Raw genomic sequence first — 20,643 nt, 5'->3', positions numbered from 1 at the left:
GAAAGTTACAAGCTTTGAAAACTAACAAAGAAAAAAATCATAAAAGATATATAAATTACAACTAAGCGCCCAATGTAAAGAGAAAAGCTATCACAAATCCTATTTATTCCTACTATGATACATTTTTTGTGTAAAGATATTGATAATTATGACATATTGGGAGCTGTACACACCTCTCACCACACTGTCTCAGTTGTGACTACTCTTACAAGTTGCCACGTAGCTCTATATGAGTCGAATTGTACTCAGATAACAAGTCTTATTACAGAAATCAGTGCAATTGTGCTTTTATGGCAGGTAAGTTGAGGAGGAAAAACTTGACGTGATAGAAAAAAACTGACTACATTTTTGGAATCAGCATGCCAATTTTAGTATAAATGAGCTCAAAAACCCTTAGTCAACAGAAATTTTTTTTCAAATTGTTCTCCAGTGTTATCATTCCATTGCTATGGTGATTATTACTTCACTATAGAGATTATCATTCCATTGCTATGGTGATTATTATATTTCAGGCTCCTCCTCCCTTATTATTATTAAAACACCTGGTCCCGCCCCTCCCGCACAGCCACAGGCTCCGCCTCACTTTCAGTGACGTCACGCTCTCCATACTTGGTGATGGCTGGGAGGAGATGTTCTCATTGGCTGACGGGTTTTAGTGGTGGGCGTGTCCGGAGCACGGCAGCCGCTGACCCGGATGTTCACTCCTAGGTCCTGAGGAAGTGGAGGCGCCGCCGGGCCTACGGGGCACAGCGATACCGAACCGACACAGTACCGAAGAGCCCGGCCTCACCCACCGCAGCCATGGTAACATCAGGAGACGCCCCCAGTGGGTGGCGGGTGGGAAGGACGCCCGCGTGTGATAGTCGGGACCTGTTTGTCACAATGCGCTCGTGACGTCACTCTGCGGGCACTATGACGACACATGGGAGACGGGGGCTTTATAGGACCCGCGGCCCCAGGGTCATACCCCGGCATAACGCCGTGTCCTATGTATAGACCCCCTCGTATAACACCCAATTACTCCGGCCCGTCCTATTTAGAGAGCATCTCTTGTATAACACCCTGTACTCCGGCCTGTCCTATATAGAGAACACCCTGTACTCCGGCCTGTCCCATATAGAGAACACCCTGTACTCCGGCCTGTCCCATATAGAGAACACCCTGTACTCCGGCCTGTCCCATATAGAGAACACCCTGTACTCCGGCCTGTCCCATATAGAGAACACCCTGTACTCCGGCCTGTCCCATATAGAGAACACCCTGTACTCCGGCCTGTCCCATATAGAGAACACCCTGTACTCCGGCCTGTCCTATATAGAGAGCACCCCTGTATAACACCCTGTACTCCGGCCTGTCCCATATAGAGAACACCCCCTGTATAACACCCTGTACTCCGGCCTGTCCTATATAGAGAGCACCCCCTGTATAACACCCTGTACTCCGGCCTGTCCTATATAGAGAACACCCTGTACTCCGGCCTGTCCTATATAGAGAGCACCCCTGTATAACACCCTGTACTCCGGCCTGTCCCATATAGAGAGCACCCCTGTATAACACCCTGTACTCCGGCCTGTCCTATATAGAGAACACCCCCTGTGTAACACCCTGTACTCCGGCCTGTCCCATATAGAGAACACCCTGTACTCCGGCCTGTCCCATATAGAGAACACCCTGTACTCCGGCCTGTCCTATATAGAGAGCACCCCCTGTATAACACCCTGTACTCCGGCCTGTCCTATATAGAGAACACCCCCTGTATAACACCCTGTACTCCGGCCTGTCCTATATAGAGAACACCCCCTGTATAACACCCTGTACTCCGGCCTGTCCTATATAGAGAACACCCTGTACTCCGGCCTGTCCCATATAGAGAACACCCTGTACTCCGGCCTGTCCCATATAGAGAACACCCTGTACTCCGGCCTGTCCCATATAGAGAACACCCTGTACTCCGGCCTGTCCCATATAGAGAACACCCTGTACTCCGGCCTGTCCCATATAGAGAACACCCCCTGTATAACACCCTGTACTCCGGCCTGTCCTATATAGAGAACACCCTGTACTCCGGCCTGTCCCATATAGAGAACACCCTGTACTCCGGCCTGTCCCATATAGAGAACACCCTGTACTCCGGCCTGTCCTATATAGAGAGCACCCCCTGTATAACACCCTGTACTCCGGCCTGTCCTATATAGAGAACACCCCCTGTATAACACCCTGTACTCCGGCCTGTCCTATATAGAGAACACCCTGTACTCCGGCCTGTCCTATATAGAGAGCACCCCTGTATAACACCCTGTACTCCGGCCTGTCCCATATAGAGAACACCCCCTGTATAACACCCTGTACTCCGGCCTGTCCTATATAGAGAACACCCCCTGTATAACACCCTGTACTCCGGCCTGTCCCATATAGAGAACACCCTGTACTCCGGCCTGTCCCATATAGAGAACACCCTGTACTCCGGCCTGTCCCATATAGAGAACACCCTGTACTCCGGCCTGTCCCATATAGAGAACACCCTGTACTCCGGCCTGTCCCATATAGAGAACACCCTGTACTCCGGCCTGTCCCATATAGAGAACACCCTGTACTCCGGCCTGTCCCATATAGAGAACACCCTGTACTCCGGCCTGTCCCATATAGAGAACACCCTGTACTCCGGCCTGTCCCATATAGAGAACACCCTGTACTCCGGCCTGTCCCATATAGAGAACACCCTGTACTCCGGCCTGTCCCATATAGAGAACACCCTGTACTCCGGCCTGTCCCATATAGAGAACACCCTGTACTCCGGCCTGTCCCATATAGAGAACACCCTGTACTCCGGCCTGTCCCATATAGAGAACACCCTGTACTCCGGCCTGTCCCATATAGAGAACACCCTGTACTCCGGCCTGTCCCATATAGAGAACACCCTGTACTCCGGCCTGTCCCATATAGAGAACACCCTGTACTCCGGCCTGTCCCATATAGAGAACACCCTGTACTCCGGCCTGTCCCATATAGAGAACACCCTGTACTCCGGCCTGTCCCATATAGAGAACACCCTGTACTCCGGCCTGTCCCATATAGAGAACACCCCCTGTATAACACCCTGTACTCCGGCCTGTCCTATATAGAGAACACCCTGTACTCCGGCCTGTCCTATATAGAGAGCACCCCTGTATAACACCCTGTACTCCGGCCTGTCCCATATAGAGAACACCCCCTGTATAACACCCTGTACTCCGGCCTGTCCTATATAGAGAACACCCCCTGTATAACACCCTGTACTCCGGCCTGTCCCATATAGAGAACACCCTGTACTCCGGCCTGTCCCGTATAGAGAACACCCTGTACTCCGGCCTGTCCCGTATAGAGAACACCCTGTACTCCGGCCTGTCCCGTATAGAGAACACCCTGTACTCCGGCCTGTCCCGTATAGAGAACACCCTGTACTCCGGCCTGTCCCGTATAGAGAACACCCTGTACTCCGGCCTGTCCCGTATAGAGAACACCCTGTACTCCGGCCTGTCCCGTATAGAGAACACCCTGTACTCCGGCCTGTCCCGTATAGAGAACACCCTGTACTCCGGCCTGTCCCGTATAGAGAACACCCTGTACTCCGGCCTGTCCCGTATAGAGAACACCCTGTACTCCGGCCTGTCCCGTATAGAGAACACCCTGTACTCCGGCCTGTCCCGTATAGAGAACACCCTGTACTCCGGCCTGTCCCGTATAGAGAACACCCTGTACTCCGGCCTGTCCCGTATAGAGAACACCCTGTACTCCGGCCTGTCCCGTATAGAGAACACCCTGTACTCCGGCCTGTCCCGTATAGAGAACACCCCCTGTATAACATCCTATTCTATGTAGAGGTTATCCTCTGTATAACACCCTTTACACCAGCCTGTCCTATGTAGAGATAACCCTATATCACTGCATCCTGTTGGCAGGTGATGTCACATCAGAGACAGCTGTGGTCCCAATGGTCAGGTGATTTCACATCGGAGACAGTTCAGGTCCCGGTGGTCAGGTGATGTCACATCGGAGACAGTTCAGGTCCAGGTGGTCAGGTGTTGGCACATCGGAGACAGTTCAGGTCCAGGTGGTCAGGTGATGTCACATCGGAGACAGTTCAGGTCCAGGTGGTCAGGTGATGTCACATCGGAGACAGTTCAGGTCCCGGTGGTCAGGTGATGTCACATCGGAGACAGCTGTGGTCTCGGTGGTCAGGTGATGTCACATCGGAGACAGCTGTGGTCTCGGTGGTCAGGTGATGTCACATCGGAGACAGCTGTGATCTCAGTGGTCAGGTGATGTCACATCAGATACAGTTCAGGTCCCAGTGGGCTGGTGATGTCACATCAGAGACAGTTCAGGTCCCAGTGGGCAGGTGACATATCAACTGTGCTTACAGCGTGATGTTTCCTCTCCTTGTATATAGCGTGTGCGCTCTGCATATAACCGTATCAGTGCTGGAATCCCCCGCCCCCAGCTCGTGCGCCGACACATTGTAACCGTCCCTGAATGTTCTCCTGTGGCAGTTTCTGTGCTTGCTCTGGATTTCCCTGCCTGCTATTGCGAGCAGCGTTTCTCCGCTACATTGTCTTTCTGCTCCTATGACTCCTCCACTAGTTCCTGTTTGGTCTCTGACGTTCCTGATCCGTCCTGGGTCGCGTCTCCTTTAAGAAGTTTTTAGTAGCTTTGTTTTCCACTCTGTGCTATACTTTGTCACAGCAGTTTTGAGCTGGCTGTTACTGTCAGAAGGCTCTTCAGGCCTGTTACTTGTCATAACTGAAGGTTTGTTACAGTTGTTGGTCCTCTACAGTCTTTTTGTTGGCTGACTGCAGACGCTCAGTGATAGTGCAACCAGCTATCCAGTCTGATGTGTGTAGACAATAGAGGAAATTCAAGACTCGGTGTAATTGTAACAAATCCCGAGCTTAAAAAGTAATGTTTCTATCCAGTGCCAGCAATAAGGAATCCTGCAAAAAGCGTAAAACTTCTCTATGTATTTCTTGTTGGTGGGAGATTCCCCCCCCCCCCAGAGGGAGTAGCCGTGTCTTTCACACCTGAGGCATTCAGGGGTGTAGGGAAGCCGGGTGCTGTGCATTCTGGGAAATCCTATATGGTTTCTTCCTGAGTGGAGAATGTGGGCAGTGCCAGACACCGAGCTTTCTCCTGCCAGCTGTCAGTGCTGCGTGCCTGGTCCTGTCCTCAGCCCCGGGTCCCTGCAGGATGTACATGGCATTTGGTTCCTTTGGTCACATGATCGTTTGGAGGCTTAGTCCCCGCTCCGCACCATGGTCTGGGCACTTCTATACCTGTCTTCCTGCTGCAACAAACATGGCGCTCGTTTTTACCTAAGTTTCCAGCCTAATTGTAATTTTTTCCAATGGTTGCATTATAATACGGGCACATTATGACACGAGGAGCCGCGCCAGGTGCTGCAGCTAATGTCCTGACCGCTGCCTTCAGTCTGAGAATCCTCCTCCTCTTTATTATACACTTGTCTGTCTTGTACGTTCTATTGATATTACAGCTCCAGGGTGGGCAGCGCAGCGCCAGGCTCCACATTCCAGCACATTAGTGCTTTCCCATCTGCTGTAACCCTGTCTCCAGGGCAGCCGCTTCATGACTCTTTCCATTCTGCCCAGCCAAAAATAGATCAGGGTCCAGGATTGCAGCTCGGACGTGGGGGCACGGTGAAGTGCTGGAATTGTCACGGGTGACCCCCCCCAGGCAGGAGATGAGCCTGTACTCACTGTACTCGTATATACACTGGGTAACATGACAGCTTGAGCTTTGCCCCTGGTTGGTGACATCGTGGTCCTGGGCGCTGGTCTGGTTGCTAGGCAACTGAACGATTTGTGGTTGCTACAACATTTCTTTAGTAATCCATCTGTCCGCCAGCTCTGTGCTATGTTCTGCTTCGGATGATCAGAATTTCCAGATTACTGGATGACGTCGTATTCTTAACCCTGTTATTGCTTCCTTCTGAGCTTGATTTGCCGCTGGGTCATTTTTTCTGCTGATTTTTTCCTGAATTTGCATCTTTCTCGCCGAAACGTGACGACTTCCTGATAATTAGACATGAGTTACGCCGCGGCGATGGCGTCTATATCTGTAGGCTTATGGGTGCCTACGAAAACAAATACTTTTTTGTTTTGGTTTTCTACTCCAGTCACCTCCAGAGCTGCATTCACAGTCTGTCAGGAGTCCAAACTATGAGTGAATAAAACTGAAAAGAAAGGCAAACTGGACATCATTTCACACAAAACCCGAACAATGGGCCGGACAAAATTGTTGGCAAAGAGGGTGGTGGGGGGGGGTAGGAGGGCATCATCAAAAATCAGGTGGGATCAACCAGAATCATGTCAACAAACTGTAGCCAAAAAGTAAGAAAAAGAAACATGCCAACAGTCAGGGACCACCAGATAAATAACAATATTTCTTAGGGTATACAACAAGCCAAAAAACTTTAAAAACATTTAAAAAGGACAATTGAAATACACACCCATTGGAGAAATCAAGCCCAACAGACACAAATACACCAATAGGTAGGCATGAAAAAAGGTATTAATTGAACACCATAATATCAATGGAATATACAACATAATAAGCTCTGGCCCCTGCAAGAAAATCAGTCAACATTTTGACACCAAGTGTAAAGCCCCCGTTACACACAGCGAGATCGCTAGCAATATCGCTGAAACGTCGCTGGTTTTGTGACGCAGCAGCGATATCACTATGTCTGATACCTGCGACCGACTCCCGCGCTGGTTATCGCTGATCGCGCGAGAAGGTCCTGGACCATCTCTCGTCGGGCGCTTCCTGCTGGGCTTCCTGTGGCGCCGACGAGCGACGCGGGCGGGAGGACGTCAGGATCGCCGCGTCTGACAGGTAAGTAGCGACCGCTGCGTCGCTGGTGAGATCTGCCTGTGTGGCAGCTCACTAGCGACCACTTAGCGATGCACCAGCGATCCATATCGTTGTCGGGATCGCTGGTGCATCGCTTAGTTTCACGGTACCCTAAGACCACATACCCTATCTACTATATAATCGTCTAATTCTGTCTGTAACGGAAATCCCGCATCGCTGATGGCGTGGAATTCGAATGACGCACGCTACCGTCGGGAGATTTGCGTGACGTTTGCCGCAGGTCATCACCTGCCGCACGGACTTGCTGCCATCAGAGATGTTGACACGGAATTTAAAGGGGATCCGTCACCCCATTTTTGGCCTATCAGCTACAGCCACCCCATCAGGGGCTTATCTACAGCACTCTGTAATGCTGTAGTTAAGCCCCCGATGAAACCTGAAAGATAAGAAAAAAGAGTTAGATTATACTCACCCCGACGTTCGGTCCGATGGGTGTCACCGTCCCGTCCGGCGCCTCCCATCTTCATACGATGACGTCCTCCTCCTTGCGTCTCCCTCGGCTCCTGCACACGCGTACTTTATCGGCCCTGTTGAGAGCAGAGTACTGCAGTGCGCAGGCGCCGGACCTCTCTGACCTTTCCCGGCGCCTGGGCACTGCAGTACTTTACTCTGCCCTCAACAGGGCAGATAAAGTATGAGTGCGCAGGAGCCGAGGGAGAAGCAAGGAGGAGGATATCATCGTATGAAGATGGGAGGCACCGGACCACAACACCCACAGCACCCGACCCCCTGGTGAGTATAATCTAACGTGTTTTTCTTATTTTTCAGGTTTCATTGGGGGCTTTTCTACACAGAATGCTGTAGATAAGCCCCTGATGGCGGTGGCCCCAGCTTATGGGGCAAAAATGGAGTGACAGATTCCCTTTAAATAAACTACATACATATTCTAGAATACCCGATGCGTTAGAATCGGGCCACCATCTAGTAATTCTATAAGAGGCTTGCAAAGAAAACCCTTATCCGACACCTGCACCTTCCTCTGGTCCTGTTCTATAGGTATATGTCTGTGGACTTTACTTACGGCACTCTAATCGCACTGCCGTGGGTAAGCTCACTTTCTGCACTTTATGCCTTCAAGGATTTCTCTTTGTGCCTGCATCAATCCCTCGTTCATGCCTTTGATTTATATTAGTATTGCATGGATTTATTCTGATGTATATCAGGAAGGACGTCCTGATATCATGTAAGTGGGACTTATTCTTTGATAACCATTAACTAAGCAATGCTAATATTTATGTCCCTCTTTTTGCCATCTTCAGGGACTTTTTCCTCCTTTTTGGTTCACTCTATACATGGTAGCTTGTCCAGATATACAAATAGGATTTCTTAATGATATATCAAATGCCGGTTTATATAATTATTATTATGCATTTATATAGCGCCATTCATTCCATGGCGCTTTACATGTGAAAAGGGGAAATAAAATGTATATATGTATGTATACTGACAAGGGTTTTCTATGCAAGCCTCTTATATAATAGGGTATGTGGTCTTATACTTGGTGTATTAAAATGTTGACTAATTTTCTTGCAGAGGCCAGAGCATATTATATTGTATATTCCATTGATATTGTGGTGTGCAATTAATACCTTTTTTCATGCCTACATATTGTTGTATTTGTGTCTGTTGGGCTTGATTTCACCAATTGGTGTGTATTTCATTTGTCCTTTTTAAATGTTTTTAAAGTTTTTTTTTTTTTTTTTTTTGTTGTATACCCTAAGAAATATTTATCTGGTGGTCCCCGACTTGTTGGCATGTTTCTTTCTCTTACTTTTTGACTACACCTTTCAAAAAATGTTGCTAAATAGCCTCGTTTTTGGATTGTTCCAACACACACACAAAAAAAATGAACATGTATAACAAAATGTCTAGCTTCATTTTCTGAAACAATTTCAAGGCTGCCATCACTATCGCCATGACTGTATATTAGTACTGGAGCATTATAAGAAGCTGCTATCGGTCACATTTACAGTGGCATGTAAAAGTCTGGGCACCCCTGGTCAAAATGCATGTTATTGTGAACAGTTAATCAAGATGAAGATGAAATAATCCCTAAAAGGCCTAAAGTTACAGATTATACATTTCCCTAGTAGTTTTGGCCCAAAAAATCTCTCTCTCGCTTTTTTTTTTTTTTTTTTATATATCTCTATATATAAAAATGAATGTGTGTGTATCACCAACCAATCACAAAGCATCTTTCATTTCAACAGAGCTGTTCAAAAGAAGCTGAGCTGTGATCGGTTGCTATGAGCAACAGTTTTCCTTGCAACCAATCACTAAGCATCTCTCATTTCACCAGAGCTGGTTAAAAGAAGCTGAGCTGTGATTGGTTGCTATGAGCAAGTTTTCCCACTTGACAACACCTCAGCATGGTGGGAGAAATCTAGCATCCCTGGGAACATAAGCTCCCAGCCATTGTCAGCCCCCAGAAAGGAGCAGAGAGCACATGACAGAAATGAATCACCCCCTCCCGTGCCCATATACCCATCACACATCCTCCATAATATAGGCACATCTTCCCTCTTAAAGGGATCATTGATATGGATGTCAGAGCAGATCCATCCAGCGCTTTGGTTTTTGACCTCAGGCCTCTCTTAAAGGGATCTCCGGTATAGAAGTTAGGACCGTTCCACTCAGCTCTGTGGTTCTGACCCCAGATTCTCTTAAAGGGATCATTGGTATGGAATTTAGGGCAAATCCACTGCTCTTTGGTTCTGACCCCAGGCCTTTCTTAAAGGGATCTCCGGTATGGAAGTCAGGGCAATTGCCTTCAAATGCTCTGATACTGACCCCAGGCTCTCTTAAAGGGATCGATAGATATAATCATTATAATTTGTATATTGTGTGTGTAATATCTCTATATATAATATCTATCATTTTAAAAATTACAAATCGGAAAACAGGTCAGTGCAAAAGTTTGGGCTCAGATAACTTTGTGCAAGGTTTCAGACCTTAAGTAGCCTGTTACGGTTGTGGCTTATTCACTGTTGTCGTTAGCAAAGGCCAGGGGATGCAAATTTCCCAGCTTTATAAATACCCAGCCTCCTCTAACCTTGTGCCGAAAGCCAGCAGCCATGGGTTCTTCTAAGCAGCTATCGAGCACTCTGAGAATGGTGGAGGCCACAAAGCAGGAGAAGGCTATAAGGAGATGGCAAAGCGTTTTCAAGTTGCCCTTTCCTCTGTTCAAAATGTAATTAAGAAATGGTCGTTACCAGGAACAGTGGAGGTCAAGATAAGGTCTGGAAGACCAAGCAGCATGTCAGTGAGAGCTGCTCGTAAGATTGCTAGAGAGGCAAATCGGAACCCCTGCTTAACTGCAAAAGACCTTCAGAAAGATTTATTAGACTCTGGAGTTGTGGTACATTGTTTACTGTTCAGACGCACATGCATACATATGGCCTTCATGGAAGAGTCATCAGAAGAAAACCTCTCCTGCGTCCTCATCATAAAATTCAGCATCAGAAGTATGCAAAATAACATCTAAACAAGTCCTGTGGACCAATGAGGATAAAATAGAACTCTGTGGCCACAATGATCAAACGTACAGTACAGACTAAAAGTTTGGACACACCATCTCATTCAAAGAGTTTTCTTTATTTTCATGACTATGAAAATTGTAGATTCACTCTGAATGCATCAAAATTATGAATTAACACATGTGGAATTATATAATTAACAAAAAAGTGTGAAACAACTGAAAATGTCTTATATTCTAGGTTCTTCAAAGTAGCCACCTTTTGCTTTGATTACTGCTTTGCACACTCTTGGACATATTTTCAGTTGTTTCACACTTTTTCGTTAATTATATAATTCCACATGTGTAAATTCATAATTTTGATGCCTTCAGAGTGAATCTACAATTTTCATAGTCATGAAAATAAAGAAAAATCTTTGAATGAGAAGGTGTGTCCAAACTTTTGGTCTGCACTGTATGTGTGGAGAAAAAGGGCACAGAATTTTCAGGAAAAGAACATCCACCAACCATTAAAGGGAATCTGTCACCCTATCAGCTGCCGGCACCGACATCAGGGGCTTATCTACAGCATTTTGTAATGCTGTAGATAAGCCCCCGATGTAACCTGAAAGATAAGAAAAAAGAGTTATATTATACTCACCCAGGGGCGGTCCTGGTCCGGTTCGGGTCCGATGGGCGGTCCGGCGCCTCCCATCTTCTAACGGTAACGTTTTCTTTCCTTCCTGTCACGGCTCCTGTGCAAGCGCACTGCTCTGCCCTTTTGAGGGCAGAGCAGAATACTACAGTGCGCAGGCGCCGGACCTCTCCCAGTGCCTGCGCACTGCAGGACTCTGCTCTGCCCTCAATAGGACAGCAGTGCGCCGGAGCCGCGACGGGAAGGAAAGAAGACATCACCGTTAGAAGATGGGAGGCACCGGACCGCGACACCCATCGGACCCGGACCGGACCAGGACCGCCCCTGGGTGAGTATAATATAACTTCTTTTTCTTCTCTTTCAGGTTACATCGGGGGCTTATCTACAGCATTGCAGAATGCTGTATATAAGCCCCTGATGGCGGTGGCCGCAGCTCTTAGAGCAAAAATGAAGTGACAGATTCCCTTTAAGCTCGTGGGAGGGTCAATCATGCTTTGGGATTGTGCTGCAGCCAATGGCACAGGGAACATTTCACGGGTAGAGAGAAGAATGGATTCAGTGGAATTTAAAGAAATTCTTGATGCAAGCATAACACATCTGTACAGCAGCTGAAGGTGAAGAGAGGAAGAGGATGGCTTTTACAATTGGATAATGGTCCTAAACACACGTCACAATCCACAATAGACGACCTCAAAAGGCGCAAGCTGAAATTTTTATAATGGCCCTCACAGTCCCCTGGTCTGGACATCATTGCTATTTTCAGTTCTCCGCAGATTTTCAGAGGATGCAAGACGGCCCAGGAATCTCCCAGAACTGGAGGAATTCTCCAAGGAAGAACAGAGGAAAGTCCCTCAAACAAGAATTGAAAGATTCTTGTCTGGCTACAAAAAATGTTTACATCTGTGAGACTTGCAAAATGGGGTGCTACTAAAGGTCCCGTCACACCTAGCGATGCTATAACGATCCCGACAGCGATACGACACGACAGGGATCGTTGCCGCATCGCTATGTGGTCGCTATTGAGATGTCAGACAGTCCAATCTACCCAACGACGGAGCAACGATCTAGCGTGTCATAGCGACCTTTGTAACGATGTCGGTGGTCGTTGGGACCCTGTCACATTGCATGTTCCATTGACGATTCACACCTCGATGAGGGATGTACTGTGTGACGCTGTATTTACACAGGCGTGGATTGCTCTCCATTTCTCACGCCCTCTCAGCTCTGAATGGTGGACGCTACTGCGTCCTGATTGGCCGTTAATTTAAAAGAAGGTGACGTACTAGCGCTCCATTTCATTAAAAAAATACCTACCATTAACTGGCTAGAGAAGCAACGAAGATGGAAAAGCAGATGATCCAAAATGGAGTCGCAGCCGTTGGACAAAAACAGGATCTCAACTTGGACACACCCGGGTCAGGAACAAAGAACTGAAGCGCTACTTTGTTAGTTTCTTTTAAAAGGAAGCCCGCCAATCAGGAAGCTGTAGTGACCACCAATCGGAGCCGAAGTAGGCGTGGAAACGGGAACGCTAATCCCCGCCTTGTCTTGCTTCTGAGTCGCTAACTAGGTCGTTAGGCTAGGTGTCAAACGTGACGATACAAGCGACTCAGCGGGACATGAGCGACCAAAGAAATGTCCAGACATTTCGGGCACGATCAGCGATACCCGGCAGGGGGGCTGGTCACTGTCACACACAGCGATCTCGCTGGTAAGATCGCTATAACGTCACAGTTCTTAACTTGTATAACTGCGAATCATGCCTGGTGGGCAGCATGTAGGGGATAACTCTGAGGTTGGCTTTGACACCTGTGTGGGTCCGGAGATGCCTTTGTCCAGTGCTGACCATTATAGGCTCCATCACATCTCTTCCACAGACCCCGGGGTGCAGAGATCCCAGAACCTCACATACCAGGAGCGGCTCCCTCTCCGCTTTCACTGCTGAGTGGAGGAGACAACCTGATACCTGAGCAGCTCTGCTATTCCGCCCGTCGGCACATTCCCGCGGCCAGGAGGAGGCACCGCAGGGAGTCTGCTGCCATCCAGCCACATACATGAAGGGCATGGCTGAGCGCGGCCTCTGTGGCGTACTGTGAGCTGCTGCTATCTGTTTTCAGTTTTCATGTGGTTACATTGGTAAGATCTGACGGCTGCAACAAAGGCTACTATAAATAGGGGCAGAGGTCTAAACCGGGACCCCCGAGATCCAGAAAGGGAGAGTTATGTCAGTCATTATCAGAGTGCTCTGGGGACCCCTCTAATTCGCCTCCTTGGGATTAAATGGTGATTAGGTTTCGTTTCGTGATGAGAAGATCTGTCGCCATTCCCACTGGTGTTTTCTTAGGATTCTCCACCGCACCGCCTCTGTGATCTGCAGCTTAATGTGAGATAGTGTTCACTGCTATCAGCCAATTCAGAGCAGGTAAAGCGTGGCAGTCATGGCCTTATGCTGTGGCGTCCCGTACGACTTCTTGTTAATGGTTTTAACCATCAGTCTACAACTTTCCAAAACCGGAATTTACTCCAGTCACATAAAGAGCTGCGCTTACAACCCAGTGAGCAGTGCATTGTGGGAGCCGAGTTATCAATTTTCACCTGACATGGGCGACCAGGAGAAGTTTTGGAAGCAGGTTTGTGTGTGACTGGAAAAAAAGAACACAATCATTCAAAATAAGGGAAAAAAGGCTTTTACAAAGGGACTTATTTTTATTATTTTGTGTGTTGTTGATTGCGGCTCGTTACCGCAGGCCGGTCAGCGGGGGCGCTGTATCTGTGCGTGACAATAGGGGGACGGTTGGCGTCAGTGCGGAATGATTCCCATCTGCTGCCAGGGGAGAACGCGTCCAGCCGCCATGCAGAAAACTATCCAAAACGCATATTGCTCGCAGCGAGGCGTCCTGCCGACCACAGCACGGATGGGATCTTGGCAGCGGATGAAAGGGAAGTCAGATTTCCTCGCTGCCTTTAACAAGGGGAGAAAAATGAAGCTTTAGACATATAAACATCCCGTCAGCAGGATAAACACTGGCGCAATAATCACTGCTGCACGTGGACAAAGCTGGCGGCTCCACTGACCTCCCCCCCCGGTGCTCCGATGTAACCTGAGGCTGTGTGTGAGCATCTGTGTCCAAGCCCAGCATGCCCAGAGGTCTGAATATCTGCCCGCAGCTGTGCCCCACATATCTGCCCCCTATGTATGGATTCACCCCGCGTATCTGCCCCCTTGTCTGCGGCTGTGCCCTGCATATCTGCCCCCCTGTATATACGCTGCACAGTACCACTCTTCCTGTCCTGTGTATATACACTGCACAGTACCACTCCTCCTGTCCTGTATATATACACTGCACAGTACCCCTCCTGTCCTGTATATATACACTGTACAGTACCACTCCTCCAGTCCTGTATTTATACACTGCATAGTACCACTCCTCCTGTCCTGTATATATACACTGCATAGTACCACTCCTCCTGTCCTGTATATATACACACTGCACAGTACCACTCCTCTTGTCCTGTATATATACACTGCACGGTACCACTCGTCCTGTCCTGTACATATACACTGCACGGTACCACTCCTCCTGTCCTGTATATATACACTGCATGGTACCACTCCTCCTGTCCTGTATATGTACACTGCACGGTACCACTCCTCCTGTCCTGTATATGTACACTGCACGGTACCACTCCTCCTGTCCTGTATATATACACTGCACAGTACCACTCCTCCTGTCCTGTATATATACACTGCACAGTACCACTCCTCCTGTCCTGTATATATACACTGCACAGTACCGCTCCTCCTGTCCTGTATATATACACTGCCCAGTACCGCTCCTCCTGTCCTGTATATATACACTGCCCAGTACCGCTCTTCCTGTCCTGTATATATACACTGCCCAGTACCGCTCCTCCTGTCCTGTATATATACACTGCACAGTACCCCTCCTGTCCTGTATATATACACTGTACAGTACCACTCCTCCAGTCCTGTATATATACACTGCATAGTACCACTCCTCCTGTCCTGTATATATACACTGTACAGTACCACTCCTCCTGTCCTGTATATATACGCTGCACAGTACCACTCCTCCTGTCCTGTATATATACACTGCATAGTACCACTCCTCCTGTCCTGTATATATACACACTGCACAGTACCACTCCTCTTGTCCTGTATATATACACTGCACGGTACCACTCGTCCTGTCCTGTACATATACACTGCACGGTACCACTCGTCCTGTCCTGTACATATACACTGCACGGTACCACTCGTCCTGTCCTGTACATATACACTGCACGGTACCGCTCCTCCTGTCCTGTATATATACACTGCACGGTACCACCCCTCCTGTCCTGTATATATACACTGCACAGTACCACCCCTCCTGTCCTGTATATATACACTGCACGGTACCACTCCTTTTTTGTACACTGGGTGTAATTATACATTAGTGCCACTTTGCTCCTGGTTGGATTCGGCTGATCTGTGCAGAGATTTTCAGGTCATGTAATACCTGGCTCCAGATATCCTCAGGGTATGATGTGTGCAGGTGTTGGGGGTCCCAGGTGCTCCTCTGTGCAGGTGTCACTCGCTCCCAATGCTGCCTCAGTCACCGCAGGGACTTCTCATTTGAAGCGACTGTGATGTGGGGTCACTGGACTGATAACTGTGAGGCTTCCCTGTTGGTCTTTTTTTCTCTGCAGTCGTTTCCTCATTTTGTAATTTATTACATTGAAGCAGGCCTTTTTTTTCCTGCTTCTTTTCGCCGTTTGACCTTTAGACTTCCTCTTCCTCTTTAGTGAAATGCTGGCTAATGTGACTCCTATGCTCCGCTCACATCCAGAGCTGCTGCACTTTTCTACCAGTTTCCACCAACTATCAGGGAAAGCACTGCTAGTAATTGTGACTATACTGGTTCAGGGGGACCCTACATTATAATTCCAGTGTCACTGGAGGAATATAGCAGTGTATGGGGTGAGGGTGGTGGGCTCTGAACAGAGTGGGGGCTTGGTAGTCTGATTAGATCTGGTACCAGTTTCTTCGCCATCTAGTCCCCGAGTTTTAACATTTGTGTTGAGAGCATCAGCAGCCTTGACTAAATGCTCCATTAGATTATAGAGGATGCTGGGCAGCATTGTGTGCAGATACACCAGGGTGTGCCCTCGGTAGGTCTGTGGGTGAATGCTGCCAGGATCTGGGAGTATCCACACACAGTGCTGACTACAGACATCTGTGCAGCGCCACCTGCTGGAAAACACTGCTATTAGCGCCACTGCCTGAGATCACACTGGACCGAGCTTTGAAACTCAAGTGTAAAACGGTGAGGAAGGGACAGAAGTCAGGTAATTGGTGCCATACAAGGACTTTAGGGGGCACTGCTGCTTATGGTGCAGTCTTTTCTGTACTGGAGCATTCGCCTGGTGCGGGGATTTGTGTTAAGCATCAGGTGTCTCATGATATAACTTATATTTCTGTATATTTTATCTTTCAGAGTGACCAGCAATTGGACTGTGCCTTGGATTTGATGAGGCGTCTCCCTCCCCAACAGATTGAGAAGAACCTCAGTGACCTCATTGACTTGGTAAGTACCTGATTGTTTGAATTCAGACCGTACTAGTTCTGGTAGGTGCCCTCAGTTGCCTCCTGTCCTAGAACTGGTACAGGCCCTCTGCTCTTCCTGTCCTAGGTCTGGTATGAGCCCTCTGCTCCCCCCTCGGTCCTAGGTCTGGTATGGGCTCCCTGTTCCCCCCCTCCCCCCCCCCCCACTCCCTGTTCTAGGTCTAGTACTGGCTCTCTGTTCTCAACCCTTCCCCCCCCCCCCCCCCCCCACCCATCCTCAGCCTGGTACAGCTCTTCTGTTTCCCCACGTCCTAGGATTGGTATGGGCCCACGGTTTCCCCCCTCATCATAGGTGTGGTACGGGCCTCAGCTACCACCTTCCTAGGTCTGGTACAGTTCCCCTGCTTCCCCCCTCCCCATCCTAGGTCTGGTATGGGGTCCACTGCTGCCCCCTTTCCCGTCCTAGGTCTGATGCAGGCCCTCTGCTTTCCCCATCCTGCGTTTTTTCTATTACTCTACATGTCGCAGACTTCTCTCCTGGTACGGGATCTTGCACTCACATTGACTGTGCCACTTGGGAGTAATGCTGCAATACCTGGTTCTTACATGATGAGTGCACTCTCCCCGTCGGGCTGAGCTTTGTAGTGGAGAGCACAGTAACCCGTGACTAGCCGCCTCCCCAGATTGTTTACCACCATTAGCGAGGCCTCCCGGAGCTGATTAGACCACATTAGCCACCCTGTCAGTCACATGTCTTGTGATCCAGATAAGCCGGGGTGAGAGTGCGACAGGAGCGAGACAGGAAAGAATTGGGCCAGAGCGCTCATCTATATCTGAATAATGGAGCTGGGGACTGAGGCCTTTATGGGTGGAAATCTGCTCCAGGTAGAAGCAAGACCCTCACCGCAGCCGCTCGGAGTCTGGAGCGCACACTGATCAATGCCACTTGCTGATCCACCAGCACTTGCTCTTCCGTCTCTTGGGGGTTGAGGTTGTCCCCGTCTCCTTCATTCATCGTTGCGGCACATAAATGTTATGTTGTAGGAGGAGGGCTATTGTCAGAAATATCTGGGCTCCATTATGCACAGATGTATGAAGTTGTGTCTGAGCCCCCCCCCCCCCCTGTCCACTTCCCACCTGTCAGCTGGCCCCGCCTGGACACTCGCATTTCCCTCTTGGTCCATATCCCAGTTCGCCATCTCTGCGGGGATCTTGTTTCTGGCCAGGACAATGGCCACAGTCTTGCAAGATCGGTTTACAAGCAAGTGGTTAAGTTTAATTAAGTTTGTTCAGATACCTGGCTGAGTGACTCGCGGAGGGGGCCGCGGCCCGGGGGACAACAAGAGGAACCTTGTTCCACGCATGGTACAAGAATCTCATTAACTTCTCTCAATTTGTCGTCTTTGTATTCCTCCTCTCTGAATGTCCCCTGAAAACTTTCTGAAGTTTCATTGTTACCTGCACCCACCTCGACATCCGGAGATTTCTGTATGTCATACCACCCATCCTCTCACCGCTGATAGCCGATCTGTCCACACCTCACTCATACATGACCTGCGTGTGATCTCGGCCCACCCAAGTCTGTCACCTTCCCCTTCATCACAGAGCCAGGTGCATTACATCCAGTCCTTAGTGATAGCTGCCATTGTGCATGGTTCACTAACGTCACATACACAGCGGCCATTGTGCATGGTTCACTAACATCACGTACAGCAGGTGAAATAAGGGTTAAAATACAAAAGTGCTACTGACATTACCAGACCTGGATCCTATAGAAAATGTATGGAAGGAACTAAAACTTAGAGTTCATAGGAGTCAAGGAAGATTCAGGATATGAAGTGTTTGTGTACAAAAATGGGCCAAAATCACACCTGAGCAATGCCTGCAACTACTTTCTCCATAACCAGTTCCTCCATAACTTATGGACATCTATAGTTTGATTTCTTTTCCTATGTGGATTGGATGTTTTTTTTTTTTTTTACTGACATCTGTTGAGAATTTCATGTCAATAGCAGCTTTACAAATATATTTACTTGGAAAATTGTGACGTGTTCAATACTTTTTTCACCTGCTTATATATATTCGACATGACAGTCAGTGTGTGCATGCATTGTTTATCCTTTATTATACTTCAGAGCTTCAATCACTGTTCGGCTGGTGCAGTCACTGTGTACATAAATTACCGTATATACTCGAGTATAAGCCGACCCGAGTATAAGCCGACCCCCCCCCCTAATTTTGCCACAAAAAACTGGGAAAACTTATTGACTCCAGTATAAGCCTAGGGTGGGAAATGCTCCATAGATTATTCCCCCATATGCTGCCCCCATAAGAAGCTCCATAGATTGTTCCCCCATATGCTGCCCCCATTAGAAGCTCCATAGATTATTCCCCCATTAGAAGCTCCTTAAGATTATTTCCCCATGTGCTGCCGCTGCTGCAGCATGTAAAAATAAAAAAAATGACATACTCACCTCTCCGTCGCTGGGTGTCAGATACTCACCTGTCCTGCGTCCATGGCTGCTCACCGCTATCTGCCACGTCATCAGTCAGTGACGTTCAGACTGCAGGGGGCGCGGCGCGCACTAATCACGTCACCGCGCCCTCTGCTGTCTGAAGTCACTGACCGATGACAGACAGCAGCAAGCAGCCATGGACGCAGGACAGGTGAGTATCGCTATACTTACCCGTCCTGACGCTGTGTCTTGAGCCCCCAGCTTCTCCGCGCGCTCTCGTCCTGCCTTCAGCGGTCACGTGGTGCCGCTCATTAAAACTCATGAATATGCGCATATTCATGAGTTTTAATGAGCGGCACCACGTGACCGCTGAAGGCAGGAAGAGAGAGCACGGGGAGAAGCTGGGGGCTCAAGACACCGCGTCAGGACGGGTAAGTATGACCTGACACCCCCGCCCCCCCTCCCCCTCTGACCCCCCGGTGTATATGACTCGAATATAAGCCGAGAGGGGGACTTTCAGCCCAAAAAAACGGGCTGAAAATCTTGGCTTATATTCGAGTATATACGGTACTGATCCTGAGTTACATCCTGCATTATACTCCAGAGCTGCATTCACTATTCTGTTGTTGATGCCTCATTGGTTGTCCCTCAGTTTTCCTAGAGCCATTTAACACTATAGATTCAATTTTTTAGTATGTCATGGATTTCGTTTTTGAAGTTATCTGCCCCCCCCCTCCCTTCCCGCTTTTCTCCTCTTTTCTTCTAGACTGAGCTCATTAGGCATCTGCCCAGGACTGTACAAGGTGCAGGAATGTGACCGCTGCTCTGGGCGCACTAATCGCAGAGCATTCCTTTTTTATTGGGAGCTGGGGGAAGTCTGTGGGGAGAGGGTGGCCACAGCCTTTGATGTGTCTGCTCTGTTCATATCTTTCTTCTTTTTTGCTGGTGTAATAGAATAAGCAGCGATCACTTTAATGGAGTCCTCCTCCTCTTTGTCCTTTCCCTCTTGTTTTTCCCTGTCCTTACCCCTTCTCTCCTCTCTCTCTCCCCCCTCTCCTCTCTCTCTCCCCCCTCTCCTCTCTCTCTCTCCCCCCTCTCTCCTCTCTCTCTCCCCCCTCTCCTCCCTCTCCTCGCTGCTCCTCTCCCCCCTCTCCTCTCTCTCTCTCCCCCCTCTCTCCTCTCTCTCTCTCCCCCCTCTCTCCTCTCTCTCTCTCCCCCCTCTCTCCTCTCTCTCTCTCCCCCCTCCTCTCTCTCTCTCCCCCCTCTCCTCTCTCTCTCTCCCCCCTCTCCTCTCTCTCTCTCTCCCCCCTCTCCTCTCTCTCTCTCTCCCCCCTCTCCTCTCTCTCTCTCTCCCCCCTCTCCTCTCTCTCTCTCTCCCCCCTCTCCTCTCTCTCCCCCCTCTCCTCTCTCTCTCTCCCCCCTCTCCTCTCCCTCTCTCCCCCCTCTCCTCTCTCTCTCTCCCCCCTCTCCTCTCTCTCTCTCCCCCCTCTCCTCTCTCTCTCTCCCCCCTCTCCTCTCTCTCTCTCCCCCCTCTCCTCTCTCTCTCTCCCCCCTCTCCTCTCTCTCTCTCCCCCCTCTCCTC

The 20,643-nt window shown here is 49.0% G+C and overlaps 1 protein-coding gene across 1 annotated transcript in view; it reads left to right on the top strand.

Moving 5' to 3' along the window:
* The first annotated feature begins 642 nt into the window (after nucleotides 1–642).
* The window catches only part of CAPZB (capping actin protein of muscle Z-line subunit beta), a 30,106-nt gene continuing 10,105 nt past the window's right edge, over nucleotides 643–20,643 (top strand). Inside the window, exons 1-2 of the mRNA XM_073570326.1 lie at nucleotides 643–804; nucleotides 16,538–16,627. Of these exons, the coding sequence (XP_073426427.1) occupies nucleotides 802–804; nucleotides 16,538–16,627 (93 nt within the window). The 5' untranslated portion in view covers nucleotides 643–801. The remainder of the gene's footprint in view (nucleotides 805–16,537; nucleotides 16,628–20,643) is intronic.

This window comes from Dendrobates tinctorius, unplaced genomic scaffold, assembly GCF_039654945.1.
Source record: "Dendrobates tinctorius isolate UK_male_01 unplaced genomic scaffold, ASM3965494v1 ptg000028l, whole genome shotgun sequence".
Classification (NCBI taxonomy): Eukaryota; Metazoa; Chordata; class Amphibia; order Anura; family Dendrobatidae; genus Dendrobates; species Dendrobates tinctorius.
This window is presented reverse-complemented; position numbering and strand designations above follow the sequence as displayed.